This window comes from Vigna unguiculata, chromosome 8 (assembly GCF_037176805.1).
Source record: "Vigna unguiculata cultivar grain cowpea cultivar isolate G323 ecotype 2 chromosome 8, ASM3717680v1, whole genome shotgun sequence".
NCBI classification, from domain to species: Eukaryota; Viridiplantae; Streptophyta; class Magnoliopsida; order Fabales; family Fabaceae; genus Vigna; species Vigna unguiculata.
In genome coordinates this window covers 1,185,514-1,203,152 of record NC_140799.1, presented here as the reverse complement: position 1 = coordinate 1,203,152, position 17,639 = coordinate 1,185,514, and the positions used below count along the sequence as shown (strand labels likewise).

General features: G+C 31.4%; 2 protein-coding genes and 1 pseudogene across 3 annotated transcripts; 2 read left to right on the top strand and 1 right to left on the bottom strand.

The window, feature by feature from the left end:
• The first annotated feature begins 4,993 nt into the window (after positions 1-4,993).
• Positions 4,994-6,127, top strand: LOC114193507 (bZIP transcription factor 44 pseudogene; annotated as a pseudogene).
• A 1,921-nt stretch (positions 6,128-8,048) lies between these two features.
• Positions 8,049-11,950, top strand: LOC114194303 (uncharacterized). The gene is made up of 6 exons (XM_028084431.2): positions 8,049-8,346; positions 9,066-9,134; positions 9,244-9,579; positions 10,252-10,283; positions 10,399-11,355; positions 11,492-11,950. Exons 3-5 carry the CDS (start codon positions 9,249-9,251, stop codon positions 11,341-11,343), a joined length of 1,308 nt encoding a protein of 435 aa, XP_027940232.1. The 5' UTR covers positions 8,049-8,346; positions 9,066-9,134; positions 9,244-9,248; the 3' UTR covers positions 11,344-11,355; positions 11,492-11,950.
• Positions 11,951-13,410: 1,460 nt separating this feature from the next.
• On the bottom strand, positions 13,411-17,223 carry LOC114193238 (NAD(P)-binding Rossmann-fold superfamily protein). 2 transcript variants are annotated; one of them, XM_028082960.2, is made up of 8 exons: positions 16,898-17,210; positions 16,721-16,813; positions 16,393-16,471; positions 16,214-16,292; positions 16,098-16,137; positions 15,861-15,995; positions 15,339-15,476; positions 13,411-14,123 (listed from the first exon to the last, which is right to left on the bottom strand). In XM_028082960.2, exons 1-8 carry the CDS (start codon positions 17,062-17,064, stop codon positions 13,850-13,852), a joined length of 1,005 nt encoding a protein of 334 aa, XP_027938761.1. In that variant the 5' UTR covers positions 17,065-17,210; the 3' UTR covers positions 13,411-13,849. The 2 variants fall into 2 exon arrangements, with proteins under 2 accessions (XP_027938761.1, XP_027938760.1); XM_028082959.2 differs by having other exon boundaries at positions 16,721-17,223.
• Between the last annotated feature and the right edge of the window lie 416 nt (positions 17,224-17,639).

The following is a 17,639-nucleotide window of genomic DNA, read 5'->3' as shown; positions in this document are numbered from 1 at the left end:
GAAATGGAAATCTTAAAGGAGGAAAAAGAAAATAGTATTTGCATGAAAACGTCATTGCAATTTCTCTTTTTAGGATACTGATGTTGTCATTTCACAAAAGTTATTAAGTCCTTCAAGGTGGCAAAATATGATCGAAATAATATTTGCATAATTATTCATACAGCCAAAAGATATCAAAAGTAAAGAAAAATAGATATATTACTATACAGATAGAGAATAAAATAATTTTATAAAACGTATCGGAAAAAATATTATACACATCTCCATTAATTCTTCACATTTTACAATAGTCAAATTGTTTTTTGATATTTTATATTTTTTATATTTGATCTCTTTTTCTTATGTTTGTTATGAAAATGTTGAAGCACTTGTTTTTCCGTGGTGACCACGGTATCAAAAAGTTCGTACACTACGCTATTATACACTTAGCGTTTAGGTTATGCTTTCTACATGTGCAATCAAATTTAACCATCTATAAATGCTTTTTATCAACTTGCTTACAAATGGAACTCAACTTTTTTCTTAGTGGTAAAAAGTTAACGTTAGATACATTCAGAAAACTTTCAAGTCAAGACACCAAAATTCTTTTTCAAAAAAAAAAAAAAAAAAAAAATCAAATCATGTAATGTGAAATTTGTTCCTTTTATATCAAATGTCCTTTGGTAAAGGCGTCATTTGGTAAAGGCTAAGTGGACGAGGAGTCCAAATCCTCTACTGGTTTTTTTATGTTGTTCAACATTAAAAATACATTGTATTGATATTTTAAATATCTTTTTAATATATTTTAAAACGTCAAAATTAATGGTAATCGGTATTATGAAGACACAGTAAAGAAACAATACAAACAATCCCAACAGAAAATCCAAATTCGTGGACGAGTCACAATTGAATTGTGGTGCTTGAACTGTTACACTCTTAAGTAAAAAGAGTTGCATCGTAGCCAACAGTTAGAGTTTTTGACCTAATGATAAATTTGATCCAATAAAATTAGTATCAACATTCACTTACTGATTTTGAAAACCAAACATATACCGATTCTACATTAAAAAATGAATTTTAACAAATTTTACATCATTTTATACAGAACCAAACACGCATTTATAACTGCATCGATGCTAATCGTGAAACTAGAGATTTTGTGTGTGAAGTGCATGTCTTGGGAGGGACCATTTTGGCACTCACACAACACCAACTACCACCAAAATACCATAAACACTAACTCATGAAGTTTCTACTTTATGAACAATAATTGAGGTGAAGCTTCATGTGTATGGAAAACTTCACACTCCCAAATTAATACACAAGCCACTTTCTACACTACTTTTATTGTGATTTTGTGTTTTCATTTCCTTCTTTGTTATAATGGTTTCTCATGATGCAAAAGAAGACAGTGATCGAGAGTTCAGCATCAACTTCTATTTTTGTAAAAGGAAAAGTACTCCATTGTTGAAAATCATCACCAAATTGATGTTGTTGTTCATAACCATATAAAGTTATAGCCACTTTTCAATTACAAACACTAGTGTAATAGAGGTTATAAATCGTTAAAAATAAGTTTTAAATCTAACTTAACTCCGTAAAACCGACTTATAAGATAATGTTTGCACCTTTATATATATATATATATATATATATATATATATATATATATATATATATATATATATATATATACACTTGACCTCATTTTTAATCAACGTGTGACTTCCAACATAGATTAATTTTTTATCATACAAGAAGTATTATTGTAAACATTAAAATTTAATTTCCAATGGCGGGTGTTAATTTGTTTTCGATGTTAATTTTAAGTATTACAAACGAGTGTTTTAAATAATTGAAAAACTACATTACAAAATAATTTATCTGGTGCATTACACGAATACAAGCATTAATATGACAAATGATTTGTGGTTTAAACTTACCTTTAGAATTGAAAACTTCAACCACCGATAAAAGTAAACGCAATATTTAGTTAACATACCTAATCACATTACAAAAAATGTTATTTTTCCAACTGCATATATATTAATTATTTAATATTATTATAGTTTCTGTTTCAACTTTAAAGAAGCTTTCGTCACTAAAATTAATAAAATAAAAATATTATTTGAAATTAACATATGCATACCGAAAAACTTATCTATATTAGCTACATAAAAGAGAAAGAAAAGGATATGATCACTGATTTAATCCTCTGATATATTAATTTGATTTATTTTAATTTTTTATTATTTTTAGGTTCAATTTAATTTAAATTGAACAATTTTAAAATATTAAAAGACTAAATTAAATCTAAAAATAATAAAAAATCAAAATGAACTAAACTAATAAATTAAATGACTAAAGCAATAGTTATACCAATAAAATATATTAACTATAAATCTGTAAATTTACATTTCAAATAATAAAGCAGAAATAATCATATATATATATATATATGTATATTTATTTTTTTATTAGAAGGGTTTATATTAAAGTTTTAGGTTTAGAAAAATTAGTTTATGCTAAAAAATTAATATTTATATGGATAATAATTTTTAACATCTAAATTTTACAATTTTTTTCGCATCATACTCAGAAATATTTTATAAAAGAATAATTTATATAAATAAATGTTACAAATTAGTTTATAAAAGAATAATATTTTACAAATTTAAATTATATTATTTTCTCACCATACTCAGAAATATTATAATTTATATAAATGTTGCTAGATCTGTAAACGTGACTTCACACTTTTGAAACGTTTTTTAATCGCTCTGGATTTTTTTATTTATTTACCTCTTCTCTTAGAAGAATGGAATTTTTAATATTCCAAAATGAAAAAATATAATCCTAACATACTTTTACAATTCTTAACGTATTTAAACTCTTGTTAATAACTTATTCTGAAAAATCAATATGAACTTTATGAGATTTGACTTTAAAAACATTAAATGACCAACAAATATATAGAGATTTGACTATGATTATTTTATGCTGCTAAAGAGTTTTGTTTAGGAGGTTTCAAACAGTCATTCAACCAATGATTTTCTTTTTCGCCTTTAGTTCAATGTGTCTTGCAATATATTAATATAATTTTTATGCGTACTATTAATTATTTTGCGAGAGTTGTTAAATAGATTAAATTACTGTCACATATATGAACTATTATTATTAGAAAGAGCTACACACAAATTAAAAGTTATAGAATTTATTATTATTAGAAAGAGCTACACACAAATCAAAAGTTATAGAATTTATATAATGGTAGGTGGTAAATCTAACAACAATTTGTTTATCATTAAGTTCGTATTAACTAGTTCATTTTAAGTTATACATTATCTTTAATTCATCCTGATATTTCAGATTAAGTTATAAAGTTTGATACATGTATTATATTTTACTGATATTTATTAATAAAATTAATAAAATATTCAATATCTAATATATAAAACAACAATTTTAATTTTTTTAATAACAATAATTTATAATTTTTTATTTTAACAACTTTAAATATATATTATTTTAATTTTGATTCATATAACAATAATAATGATAATAATATATTTATCATGTTTTTAAGAATTATTATACATTTTTATCACATATCGTATTTTAATATTTTCAAAATAAATTTATTAGTATATTAAATATGTGTCCAAACTGATACACGTATTGTAACCGTGCATCATATATAATAAATGATATTGTTAAATATATATATATATATATATATATATATATATATATATATATATATATATATATATATAAAATTGAATATGAAAATATCATTAAAGAAACTATAAGGTCTTGAAGGTATTTTGGGGACATACCATTATAGAGATGTCAAAATGAGTTTTAACCCGTGAGCTAACTCGGCTCACCACGGGTTCGAGTTGGGTTGGGTTGAGAAAAACTTATTTTTTCAAAAGTGGGTTGACTCAACCCAGCTTACTTAATCTACAGGTTAAACGAGTTTGAGCTGGGTTGAAGGTGAACTGACCCACTTAATCCACCAACATTTTTTTACAACTTTTTTAATATTTATATAGGTTCACAATTTCATATTTTTAAATACTAAAATGTTGTTCAATTATATTTGAATAGTTTGAATGTTTAATTAATTTGATTATCGAGTTATATACGTTGATACTTTGATCTTTAACTATAATTTTTATATTAAAGTACTCAAACAACTGTCTTATAAACAAAATTTTCTAATTAGCATGATAAAAATGTGTAATTTTTTATTTATATTTTGTTGAATAGCATGATAGGAGATGTGTAATATTAACCATGTTTTATTTGACTATATGGACACTTTCTTATAAACAATTCATCATACATTGGTGGTGAGCATGATGAAGACATTTGTTCTTGATTTTACTATGATTGTCATCTAATAGATTGCTTAAAAAATTATTTAAATATTTAAATACTTAAAAATAAATACATAAATAATTTTTTTATGTGGGTTGGTAATCAACTCACTTGACCCACCAACCTGTGGTGGTTGAGCTGATTTACCAAATTTCTGATTCACCATAAAATGAGCCGAGTTAGATTCATTTTCAATCCAACTCATGATAAGTCAATTTGTAAGACAATGATATTTTGACTACTAAATTTTGACAACTTTCGCTTACAACTTTATGTGTCATTTTCTAAGTAGTTTTGAAATATTGAGAATGAGAAAATAAAAAATTGGAAAATCACTCAGAAAATAACACCTAAAATTATAAGAGAAAATTATCGAAATATAATACTCAAAAAATCATTTTCCCAAATCGTATGAGTCAGTTTAGCTAACTTTAACATGTCTACACCACTAGGGTTGTGAAAGAGGGTTGTCTCAACAAAGCATGCCCCTCACCTTGTCCCACCCACCCACCTTAGGAGTATATTCCCATCCCACTTGCTTTTATCCACCCCATTTTTCACTCTCTCCACCCTCCCATTCTCCTATAAATTCAACCCTCTTCTTCAATTTTTACTTCCTCTTCCCCTCTCTTCCTCTCCCACCCCCACCTTCCTTTCAAACACTCTTTTTTTTTTTCCCTTTCCCCTCTTCTCTTCCCAAACCCTTGCTGCTTCTGCACTCATACCACTTTTCCTTTCAATCACATGAATCTTCATGTGTTACATTAATGTCTCCAGTCCTCAGTGAGATCCTTCGTTCCGGGTTTATGATCAATTCTTCCCTCAGACGCAGGACCCACTTAGTTCAATCTTTCTCAGTTCTCTTCCTCTATTGGTTCTATGTTTTCTCATAATTAACCCCAACACCACTGTTCCCTTTTATATATCTTCATAACAACAACCTTCTCTATTATTATCCAAATTATCTTTAATTGTTCCGGATTCAGAATTGAATTAGACTTAAGTTCATTTCTTAATATAATCGGTTCCAAATTAATGGCCTCATCCAGTGGAACTTCTACCATGTCCACGATGTTGATTCAGACTTCAGGGTCTGAGGAGGATCTGCAGCTTCTGATGGAACAAAGAAGAAAGAAGAGGAAGCAATCGAACCGTGACTCGGCCAGAAGATCAAGGATGCGAAAGCAGAAGCACATGGACGATCTCACTGCACAGATGCAGAGTCTCCAGAAGGAAAATGACCTACTCCTGACCCAACTCAACATCACCACCCAACACCATCTCAAGCTCCACGCTCACAACTCCATTCTCATAGCCCAGAAGACTGAACTCACTCAAACCCTTCACTCCTTCAATCACATCATCAAACTCATCAACGCAACAAACCCTAATTATCATCACCATAACAATAACAAAACCAACAATAATTTCGTCAACCCCACCATGCACATGCCCTTCCTTAACCACCCAATTGTCGCCACCGCAGACAACATGTTTCTGTGGTGAACATTCTCAGAAATTAAGGTTCTTGTCTTGTTGTTGTGTCAGGGTTGAATTCAAATGGATTGTTCATTACTGGTGTGTTCTAGGGTGATGATGAGGCAATGTTTATTATATTATCAGAGTGTCGGAACTTGCTTGCTACGTATAATGGAATATTGAAAATATCATATGGTGGCATTGGCATTGGCATGGTTCTGTTGTTGTTGTGGGTGTGCTTTTTATAAATGTAGAAATGGTACCAAAAAAGGTGTTTCTCTTAGTTGTTTTCAGATCGTTAACGTTCTCAATTGCCTTTTGATAAAACTAAAGTGATGAATAAAGTGATGGATGCAGCATGTGTGTGAATAGCACCCATGAAAGTGCAAAATTAATTAATGCATAAAAACTCTTCTGGAACAAAGAAAAGTAAAAAAAGCTTGCTATGTGACGCAAGGTGAACAGTGTCCATTATTGACACTTTTTATTTAATTATAATTTCTTTTGCTAAATTATTACTTACTTTGATTAACAAAGCAGGTGTATGGGATTTAAATTTAAAAATATCTGGGTTTTAAATACGACTATTATGTAAAAGGTCAAATTTTTATTTTTATTTGTAAAAACTCTCTCATGTAACTTGACCAAATTTTTATTTGTATTTATTCATAAGTTAAGTTTTTTTATTTATATTTATATCTTTTAAAAGTTTTTACGGAAAAATGAGTCTAAATATACCCTTAATAAGTTTTGTGGACGTCATCCTTATATCTAACTTAACCACCAGTTATCAACCCGTCCTAACTAAAAATAAATGATCCAAACTGGAATGGGCCTTTCAGTTTTAGGATAAAACAAACTTTTTATTTTTTGGATTTACAGAACTTTGGGCCTGTAAGGTTTACTATGGGCCTGAATTCTCATTTCCCACGTTTTTGCACTCAGTTAATAAGCATAGCTAACTCCACAAGAAAACAAAAAGAAATTAATTAGTATTTTAGTTTCTTTCATTTATCTTGGTTTTTATATTGTTTTTGACTTAACTGAGTTTCTGTTTTTATTTTTGTAAGAGACTTCACACTAATACCATTGTGTCAAATTTTAAGTACGTCACGTGTCAATATTTGAATTATCTTTTATTTTTAAACATTTTTTATTTTAACATATAACACTTTTTTAACATGAATAATCCAAATTTTGATATGTGAAAAACTTATATTTTAATATGTAATAAACTTAAATTTTGACATGTGATAATTCTAAATGGTTGTATTTTTTTTATAAAAATTGTGATTCAAATGATTTTTTTTAAAAGAATTAGAATTCATAATACAAAATATAGAAACTAAAACAAATTAAAGAATTAAATGTAAAGATTAAATTACTAATTAAAAAAATAAAAATAATAATGACATTAATAAATCATTCAAAGCTTTTAATGTTTAAATAAATGCATTTTCTAATATGTTTGAGAGAAAAAAAAGAAAGACTTTGTTGCATTTTAAGCAGACATGCAACGAAAGTCAACATTGACTTTAGTAACAACATACATAAATGCTCAATTAATAAAGTATCGCCATAAATAAAACAGTTTCCCGATAATAAATAAGAAATTAATAAATAGATAAATTTGATCAAAATCATGATAAATAGGATAAGGTTAAATAATCACGATAGATAAAAGATTGCGGAAAATGAAGCAAATGGTGACTTTTTTAGAAGAGACTGAATAAACAATACAATTATTTTGAAATTAGACTTTATAGTTAATTAATGGGAGAGTTTTAATAGCATTGACTTTCATGAAATGTTTTTCATATGTTTGTTTTTACTTTTCAGGGTGCAAAATGGAAATTAAATGAAAGCGAAAGGTTTGTGTTGTAGTGTGGTCATAAACGAAAAATACGAAAACCTGATTCTAAAAGGATCAAACGGTCGTAGTCTTAGTCAGAGCATGGCAAAAATTGACCACCGTTGGAACCATGGAAAGATCTTGGTCAATGGTTTCTCCCCGGTCGCAATTTGGTATAATATTCCCTTAATTGGGTGCATGTGAGCTTATAGTGCGCTCCACGTGGTGGAAACTAAAGCGTCCAATTCTCATCCACGGTTTATTATTACAAGTAATTATAATATTCAACGCGCAATTTTTATTTATTTATTTATTTTGGTGTAAGAAATAAATAATTATTAAAGAGGGAGAAGCGCAGAGAAGAGAGGTGGAAAGAGGAAAAGGAAAAGATAGAAACAGACGTTTGCAGAAGGAAAATAAAAAGAGAAGATGCAGTGAGTCACAGTCACACAATACGGAGAAACTAACAGAGGCGCCACCGTTTCCGTTTTCAACAACCTCTACCCTAACGCCGTCGTACCGGCTTCTGCTTCGGCGGCGCTGCGCCGTGTGCCGCGTTTTAACTGAAAAACGGACGCGACGGACTCCATTTCCGTATATGACCAGAGCTCGATTATTTTCCCTCTTTTATCTCAGTTTATAGTTTGCGAGTAAGATTCGCGCATGCTTCTTCTTCTTGTTAGATTTCTCTTTTTCGTTTGTCGTGTTAATAATTAATCGTATGCATCAACGATCCTAGTACTCAGTATTTAGAATGTCTCGAAACCCTAGAAATTCTTTTGAGGTTCTAGGAAATAAATGAACGGGGGGACGATTGAGTTTTTTGTTTGGCTCTTAATTGTTTTGACGAGTTCATGGATTTTGGAAGGAAATGAACTGGATTTGGTTATTATTTCTCTTTATTGGCTCTGGATTTGTGTTTTCAACTGTGAATAATGACGGTGTTTTTGTGTGCGTATTGTAATTAGTGCTTTCTGTTGTTTGTATGGAAATCTTTTTTTTCTCGAACTGGTTTTATTTTAACTTAGAGGATGGTTGAGTGGTTTATCATGTTAATAGGATGGATTTAATTGTTCTTCCTCTTTTACAAGTTTATGTTTGAAGCCTTGTGTTTACGGTTGAAGCTGGTGGTCGTTTTTTTTTTATATATGTATTTAGTTTCTAATTGCTGGATGCAGTTAATAGAAACAGTTTTCTATAATTGAATTTTATGTTGGATTTTCGCTGAACTAGATTTCGTTAGATTAGAGCGTTGGAAATCCGAAGTTTAGAGCGCGGTCCTTGTCTGGAGCTTTTTGGCCGGCTTGAAGGTTCTTAAGTTATCTTGAAATCTTAGTTTAATCGTCTTTCCTTTTTGTTTATTTTTCAGGAGGAAGTAGGGTTACGGTTTCTTGCTGGAAATTGAGGCGGCTTTTGAGATTTCAATTGTGATTTTCGGGTACACTATAGGATTTATTTTTGTTCAAAAAATATCAGCAAGTCTTGAATTTGTCTTTACACTACGGTTTGTGGCTATAGTTTAGATTGTCTTCTATTTTTTTCTGCAGTTATCATGGGATCAGCTTGTTGTGTTGCTGCAAAGGATCCTAATCTTCCTAACAGAACTAGAGGTGAAAGCTTGCGTAGGGATGTTGTGTATTCACCATCGTGGAGCTTTCAATGGGATAGTAGGGAACGTGTTACTGGTGAAATTGAGAATCCTTCTTATCACACATCTCATTTAGACAGTAGAAATGTCAGCATGGAGTTAAAAGGTTCATTAAGCTCTGAAAGAGGTAATCTGTCTGATGGGGGAAGCATCATGGAGAACTCTGTGACTCCTATTTCACTGAAGTCCCCTGTTGATGAGGCGCTGGTTGCAAATCTGATGACCCCCTCGTCTGGTAAATGCTAAACCCTGAACTCTATTATTCTTTTATCCTTCACCATGAGCACAATGTTTGATGGGTCGGTCTTAGTTATAACATTTAGGCCTCTTCCACCCCCATGTTTTTGGGGTATTCTTACTTTTAGTACATAATATAGGATGCAAGAGTTGAAATACAATTTCCTTTTTAAAAATTTGGTATGGTGGTGGACCAATTATCCCATGAAAAATGTTTCTGTTACCTGTAGGCAACCTTGACATTGAAGCCCTTTGAGTATGCTTACGAAAAATGAAAATCCTGCACAGTTTAGTCATAGGTTTTGAGAATGATTGCAATCAGCACAAATAATAGTAAATACATGATCAATAGTTTCTGAGAAAATGGGTGGGATTATATATATCTTTTGAAAGGAAAAACCCTTGCTGTTTCCTTATATTCAAGGGATCTTTATCTCACACACGTGTCTTTTTTACATCGTGTCTGACCTTGTTCACCACCTTATCTTTTTTGCTGTTTTCCTAACCAGTGTATAGTTTTCAAACTCGGTTTGTTGTGTTGAGTGGTCCCATATATTGGTATTGACATTCTGTTCATGATGCTCTCTTTTATGCACTTTGGTTCATTGGGTTGATGTTTCTTTGTTTGGCATTGATTTCTCTTTGTTCTCCCTCCATGTCCTTGTTGCAGATCTGTCCATGTCAAGCAATTTTTCTACAGTGGTTAGTTTTGAGCTACTGAATTGGAACCATGAGCTTTGTGGTGCATAATCTGATTTATTTTAGGCTTTCTGCTGTAGTACTGCTGGGCTCACTCTGAATCTGTGTTTCTCTTTAGGTGAAGAATCCAGCGGAGTCTTCAATACCAAATCTTTCTTTTTCAATACCTTCAGTCTTCTCAACGCCCACAGTAGATCCTATGCCTAATCACAATTATAACCATCTTCCCAACTCTACCCCAACAAGATGGGCACATCGATCACCAGCACACCCTCTGTTGAGACAGATTTCTGATAGTCGAATTATGGGTCTGAAATCACCGGACAACTCAATTTCTGAAGGAAGGCCATCCTTTGTACTCTCTACTTGCAGCAACGAAATGGCTGCTGGATCCCTATGTGGATCATCTGATGGATGGTCAATGCGAACCTTCTCTGAGATGGTGGCATCATCCCAAAGGGAAAGGTGGTCTTTTGATAGTGAGTGTTTTGGCTCTGGTCGTCACAAGATAAGTGGATCCAGTAGCAGGTTCTCATATTCTCCCTCCATGGAACTGCAATCTTGTGGGGCTTGCTCAAAGCTTTTGACTGAGAGATCAACATGGAGCAACCAAAAGTTTATTGCCAGCAATGACCTCTCGGTTGTTGCTGTGCTGGTCTGTGGTCATGCATATCATGCAGAATGTTTAGAGGCCATGACACCAGAGGCAGATAGGTATGATCCAGCTTGTCCAATTTGTATGGTTGGAGAGAAGCACTTTTCAAAGTTGTCTAGAAAAGTTCTTCGGGCTGAATCAGAGATGAAGGCCAAGAACCACAAGATATCAAGAAACCGTGTGGTTGATAGCTACCTTGATGGTGGTTTTGATGTTTTTGATCGCCAAAAAGATATTGATTTAGGAGGAAAAGTTTCAAAAATGGAGCCAAGCTCCAGTGCGAGGAGCTCATTTGGAAAGCCATTCTTGAGGCGGCACTTTTCACTTGGATCCAAGTGGAGCCGATCCCTGTCCGATAACGATTCTGCCAGGAAGAAAGGCTTTTGGGCTAGATATCGGAAAGATTGAGTTCCATTTGCTGTAAGAGTCAACCATTCTCTAATTTTAGTAGTGATAACACCCACCATCAATTTAGAATTTTTAATATTTTCTATGTAGTCTAACTTTACTCATAATTTTAATCGCTTTAAATTAATTAATTTTGACTTTTGACCAGAAATTCCAGTGAGGTTGATGTGGTTCATATGAACTGTATGAATATAACGTCCCTTGGCAATTGTGGCTGAGCCAAAGCAAAGACGACCACAGGGAAGCAGAGGAAAGAATAGATATATATTTTTGTTTACGAAGATTTCTGCTTCATTCCATTCTATGGTAACAGTAAGAGGCAGACTGCTGCAGATTTCTGCACTCGACAAAATAAGGTTTAAAAGTGCAGCGCAGGAAACATAAACTCCTGTATTTATATTTCTAATGAATGAATATAACATAACTTTGCTAATTTAGTCATATGGATAGAAGGAGAATCCAAAGAATGATTTATGAGACAGAATCACTGAATGTTGTAATTGACTCAAATCTTATGCTTCCAAGACTGCTTTTTCTGTCGGTAAGCACTGCCATACTGGGAAAATGAAGAGCAGTGCACTCACAAGCAATGCTGCGTACAAAATCATGGATATATTGTATTTATACCCAGTTATTGGTATAGTTATATAAAATAGGTTTTGGATGTGCTAAGGATAAACCTTTAGAAATAACTAACAATAATATGAAGAATAATTAAAAATATCCGTGTATTTTGTAATAATAAATGCATTTGTAGACCACCGATATTTCTGGTATTGATGATGGTAAAGCAATTCAATGAAGTATCATGTTCTAATGGCAGCAAAAGTAGAAGGCCTAATGTGATATTTGATGAAGTATTATACAGCATCTCTCTATTGCTGTATCTTTTTTTTTTAGTTATTTATGTACACTTTTAAAATGATCTTTTATATAAATAAGTATCTAAGCATTATTTTTAATTGCTTATATGTTAGTAAATGACATAGACATCATACTATTAAGAGTTAAAATTATATTAATTTAAGTTTTTTGTTTTAAGTTTCTTTAGCTCTTTATTTCTCTAAAGTGAACATTTTTGTTGAAAAATTTATCATTTAAAATTTTTAAAATCTAATATATACACAATAAGATGATATTGAAGTGATAGGTTGGTAGGAAATGATGGCAACAAATTTATACATATATATAAAAAATGTTATAAAGTTGTGAATAAAATTAAAATTAATTTTAAAAAAGTGAATCACGAGTAAATTTATGATTTCACAAAAATAATTTATTTCTAAAGTCAAACAAACAGGGTTTCTTTTATCTCGGTTAGATATTTTTCAATCATTATGGTTCAAAGATTGATTACTTAATTTAAAATTTTAATAAATTTAAAAACTAAAATCAATTCAAAAATACAATGACAAAATACAAATTACAAAAAATGTATAATGATCAAAATCATACTTTTTTTTCTTAGTTTTATTTTAAATTAAAAAAAGGTATGAACACCACATACTGATTATTAGCTATTTATGATTTTATTCCATTTTTTAATGTAATATTAAATTAACATGAAAAAAAAAAGTAAGAATGCGAAAATATAAAAGAACATATAAAGACTTTGTGGATTATTTTTATAATAAAATATGTATTTGAGACGTAGTGGCATCACTGGTCTATGTGGTTTTGACTCAAAAATCATCTCCCATAGTCAGTGTTCGAATGCCGCTATATGGATAGATAGATGAAGGGAAACAGAAGAACACTTATACTAAATGAGGTATTTCAAAATACCTCTCTTTTATTATTATTAATTATCATAAACTCATTTTAGTAAAATGATTTTACCCAGTTAAACCATTTCATAACTGTACTTTACTAATTTTTAAATTAGTAAATCAATATTATTTTTAAAACTACTTATTTTAAATACTTTACATTTGTTTAATCAGGTAAAGATATTAGTTTAATTTATTTAATATTAAAAATAAGCAATTACTATTTAGATATTTTTAAAAAAACAGTACTCCATGTTTATTTACAATTAGAAAAATAACCTTCAGAAAAAGAAATCGATTATGAAAAATTGTTTCAAATATTTACTGGCTTTATTCAACAAAGTTACTTTTTTAACCATTTACCCTGTTCTTTCAGAGGGCAAGTGCACATTGCATTAGACACAATCCTATTTGAACCAGATAAGACTACTGTAGCTAAATATATTAAATTCTCTCCCCAAACACTTCTATCATCATAACTTGAATTTGGGAGTACTAGTTCAGTAACATAATCACACCAATTGATTTGATGACATATTTATCCTAGTTTTGGAAGTGTTAATTTTGAGATTCTCATTTTGAAGCAGTGCAATAGCATTTGCTGAGGCACAAACATGAAGTGATGTGAGTAATTGATGGGTTTTCTCTAAGAAGGTTCATTTTATAGAGAAAGTTTATATCAGTATGACCTGAGTCCAACTTATATAAGGCATTGAAAAGTGAGACTCTGGATTTGGTCAATGACAGTGGAATGGACTCTGAATTTGGTGAATTATACTCTTCAATCCTGATTTGTAATCAGGGAAAAGTAGTTGCAGTCCTAGTTCCCTCTTCATTCTGGCATTACACACTCGTTTGTCGCCCTTTGGATTTACATTGGACCACTCTTTCTGCCTCTGCTCCACACTTTGTAACTTCAGCTCTGGCCATTTTTCCTCCACCAATTTCATTGCATACTCAAATACTTCTTCCCTCGGAGCAGGGTCATCATCAACGATATTGTAAACTTCCCTGAAAGTGTGACCAAATTGACCCAAAGAACACAACCAATGAAACCAATTGACACAATAAACAATCACTATAGTTGCTGCAAGTGGTAGGTGTTGTCACAAATAGAAAATGTTAAACATGTGAGATGTCAAATAAGTCCTTAAATTTAACTATTTGTCATAATTTCAGTCTCTCTCTCTCTCTCTCTCTCTCTCTCTCTCTATATATATATATATATATTATATGCTGATATTATCATTTAAAAGCATGCTTTCTTGAATTTTGGATTGATATGCTTGTAACACTTTCAATGTTTTTTTCTGTCTTATATTTAGGAACTAATGACAGTATCCTACAAATTCAGGAATCAAAGAGACTGTAAAAAAAATTCAGCATTAAGATAATTTCAGGACATTCTTTATTAATGCATCCCAAGTTTTTGGCTCCTTGTGCTCATAGGCTGTAAATGCTGCCCTTTTAAGTATTGATCTTGCCCACTTTATTCTTGTTGTTAATGTCGATAGTAAGAGTCAGCAAACAAAGGTAGGAAAAACTAGTAATGGTTTTCAATTGTAGTTAGGCTATGTTTCACTTTCATCACAAACTTTTATATTGCAGAAAATTGCAAATAGACGTGCCTGTTAAGGTCACAATTGTACTTTTATGAACCACCAAAACCTTGACATTGTAACCACAATTATGGATGCAAACCAATTATTAAAATCATTACTAACATACACAACCAATATTTAGGACTGTGTATTTCCAATAGCGTAAGTAAGTACTTTAAACGGTAGTTGGTATGGTGTGAAGGTTCACCACTAAGAAATTCTAACAAATCTTAAACTTAAGATATGATTATTAGGAAAACAGCCACAGCCAATGCCTTCATCAGTATATGTATTTATAATAGTTTCTTTATTTGGGAGAATCTTCTACGTGTATTTTGAGAAGGTAAACATTTCATCAGTTTTGTAGTTAAAGTTGCAACAGTAAACACACATGATGAAGGCTTTGAAATAAAACTACAATTCAAGAATTGTGTTTCTCCAGCCACGTAGGCACTTCAAGGTAAATGCCAGAACTTTCCACTACTGCAGAACTAGAAATGCAGAATATATTGTTTGACAATCCTACAACTTTGGTTTTTCTCTTGGAAATTTTTGCCTAATTAGTTTATAAACATTTCAGAAGGGTGTTAAATGTAGCAGAAAGTTAATTATGGTGGAAATTCACCTGGGGGGAGGTACATAAACAGTAGCCATCAGTGCCTGGCAGATGTCATCAACATGTACTCTGGATGTGTATTTTCGGTGTTTTCTCCTCTTCTGACCTTCTGACATTGGTTTCTGCTTCATTATTGTATCAATGGCACTAAAACAAAAGAAATGTTCAAAGCCAAAAGAAAATATATGCTTAATTGACAGTTAAGTGACAGCAGGTAGCTATGTAAACATAAACCCACGGATGAGACTCTTATCTCATGAGATACGACACTTATTGACTGGTATATCCTTAGAATGACAGATTTGAATTGATTTTTGTGGGAAATCCCACATTGACTAATGATAAGATCAGTTTATAACGTATAAGCTGGTATAAACTTCACCTTACAGATCGGTTTTGTGAACCGTTAGATTTAAAGTTCACTTCTTAACAATTTTCATAACATCCAACTTAGACAAGAATTTTCTAGGCTTTTACCGATCCTACAAAGAAACTGATGATAGAAAAATTGAAGTGAGAACAGGCAAGTACCTTCTGCCAGGGCCATAGATACCTCCTAATCGAAATAAAAGTGGTGAGATCCCAAGATCATAAGACAAATTTGACCAGCCTTCTTCAGAACTTAACCTTAATTTAGCCAACTCACTTTCTGGATTTGTTGGATAACTGTCACAAACAACAAGATGCACACACTAAGAACCAACTAACGGAGAAGATCCAGAAATTTTGGAAGGCAAGTGATTTATTTAGTTATACTCTCTTACTTACTCCTCATCCACCAATTCACCGCCACAGTCTCCATAGACACCTGCAAGATAGAAAGCATGTTGGGTATATCAGCTAAGAACCACTAAACCCTAATTTTAATTTCAATGTAGACTCACTAGTCGAAGACAAGTAACTCAGCCACTGAACATCTGAATTTGCTAAAGACCTTCTGAAAAGTTCTTCATGCTGGAGCATCTATAAATCAATAAAAATAATAAAAAAAGTGGAAAGTTTACATATATTACCCTCAGAATGGTGACACACATATACAACAGTTGTTACAGTGAAATCATACCGGATCACCAATGCCAACAAGAGGGGGCACAGAAACAAGAATGTGAGTGTAATTTCTCAGTAGCCTTAGAATATCCAGACTGCAAAACGAAAAACAACAGCAAAAGTCTTATCCATTAAGTGAGAAGAAATCCAACAGCAAAAACAACATCCATGTTTGACTCCCCAAAGAAATTATTCTGACCAACTAAATATGAAATTCCTAAAACACAAATGTGCCCTTTATAGTTTTCAATTCAGACATCAAATCCAATAACATCCACATAACTATTAGCAATTTTTTCAAGAAAAAATGAAAAATTGAACGCAAAAATTACCAGCTGACTCACTCGGGGTGGTTTGCATCGAAAAGATGAACATGAAACCCCATGTTCTGGAGCTGCTGCTTCTTCACGTGGGTTGTGCAAGTCCCAGACACGACCCTACCAATAATCATTGATTCTATGAGACAAATTTTGAAGCGAAAAAGATAAATATTGAAGAGAAGAGAATGTAATGCAACTAACCATCCTTGGTTTTGCAGTTTTCGTGCAAGTGATTGCCCCACGAATCCCATACCCATAATGAACATGCTGCGCTTTTCAGACAACTTTGGGGATATCGAACCAAAACTTATCCCAACATGATTATGAGCATGGCAACGTTGGATAGGAATAGATAAAGTTATTTCCATCACAAAATCAAAGGTTCAACAAAATCATCTAAAAACACACAGATGGTAGAGCGAAAGCTCCAGACGCAATAGAACACACTTCTGATAGATAATAAACGTAAAAGTAAAACCTTAAAATCGCACAATAATATTAGAAATAAGATAAATATCATGAACATTATATATAAGCAGGAATATAATATATGAATGAAAATAAATTAATGATAATATATCGGTGTAAATATATTAATAAAATAATATTATATATGAAATTATCAACATTTTCATAACGTATGAATTTTTATAGTCATGTTAAATCATGCTTTACTAACAATTTTTGCCTGTAAGCAAAAAGAGTACAGTGCCATAACTTCTCACCAAACCCCAATTATGTGTATGTATGCATGGTCCCCTTTCCTTCTGCCGGAACTATACTTAGGTTTTTCAAATTTAAGTGTAAGTAAAATTACTTGGTTTCTAAGTTAATTAAAAAGTTACTCAATAATTCTTGGAACAATAAGATGAAGATTAAATATATTTTTTGTTTTCAGTGAAATTTAGAATTAGTTCCTCGTTAAAATTTTTGACCAATTTAG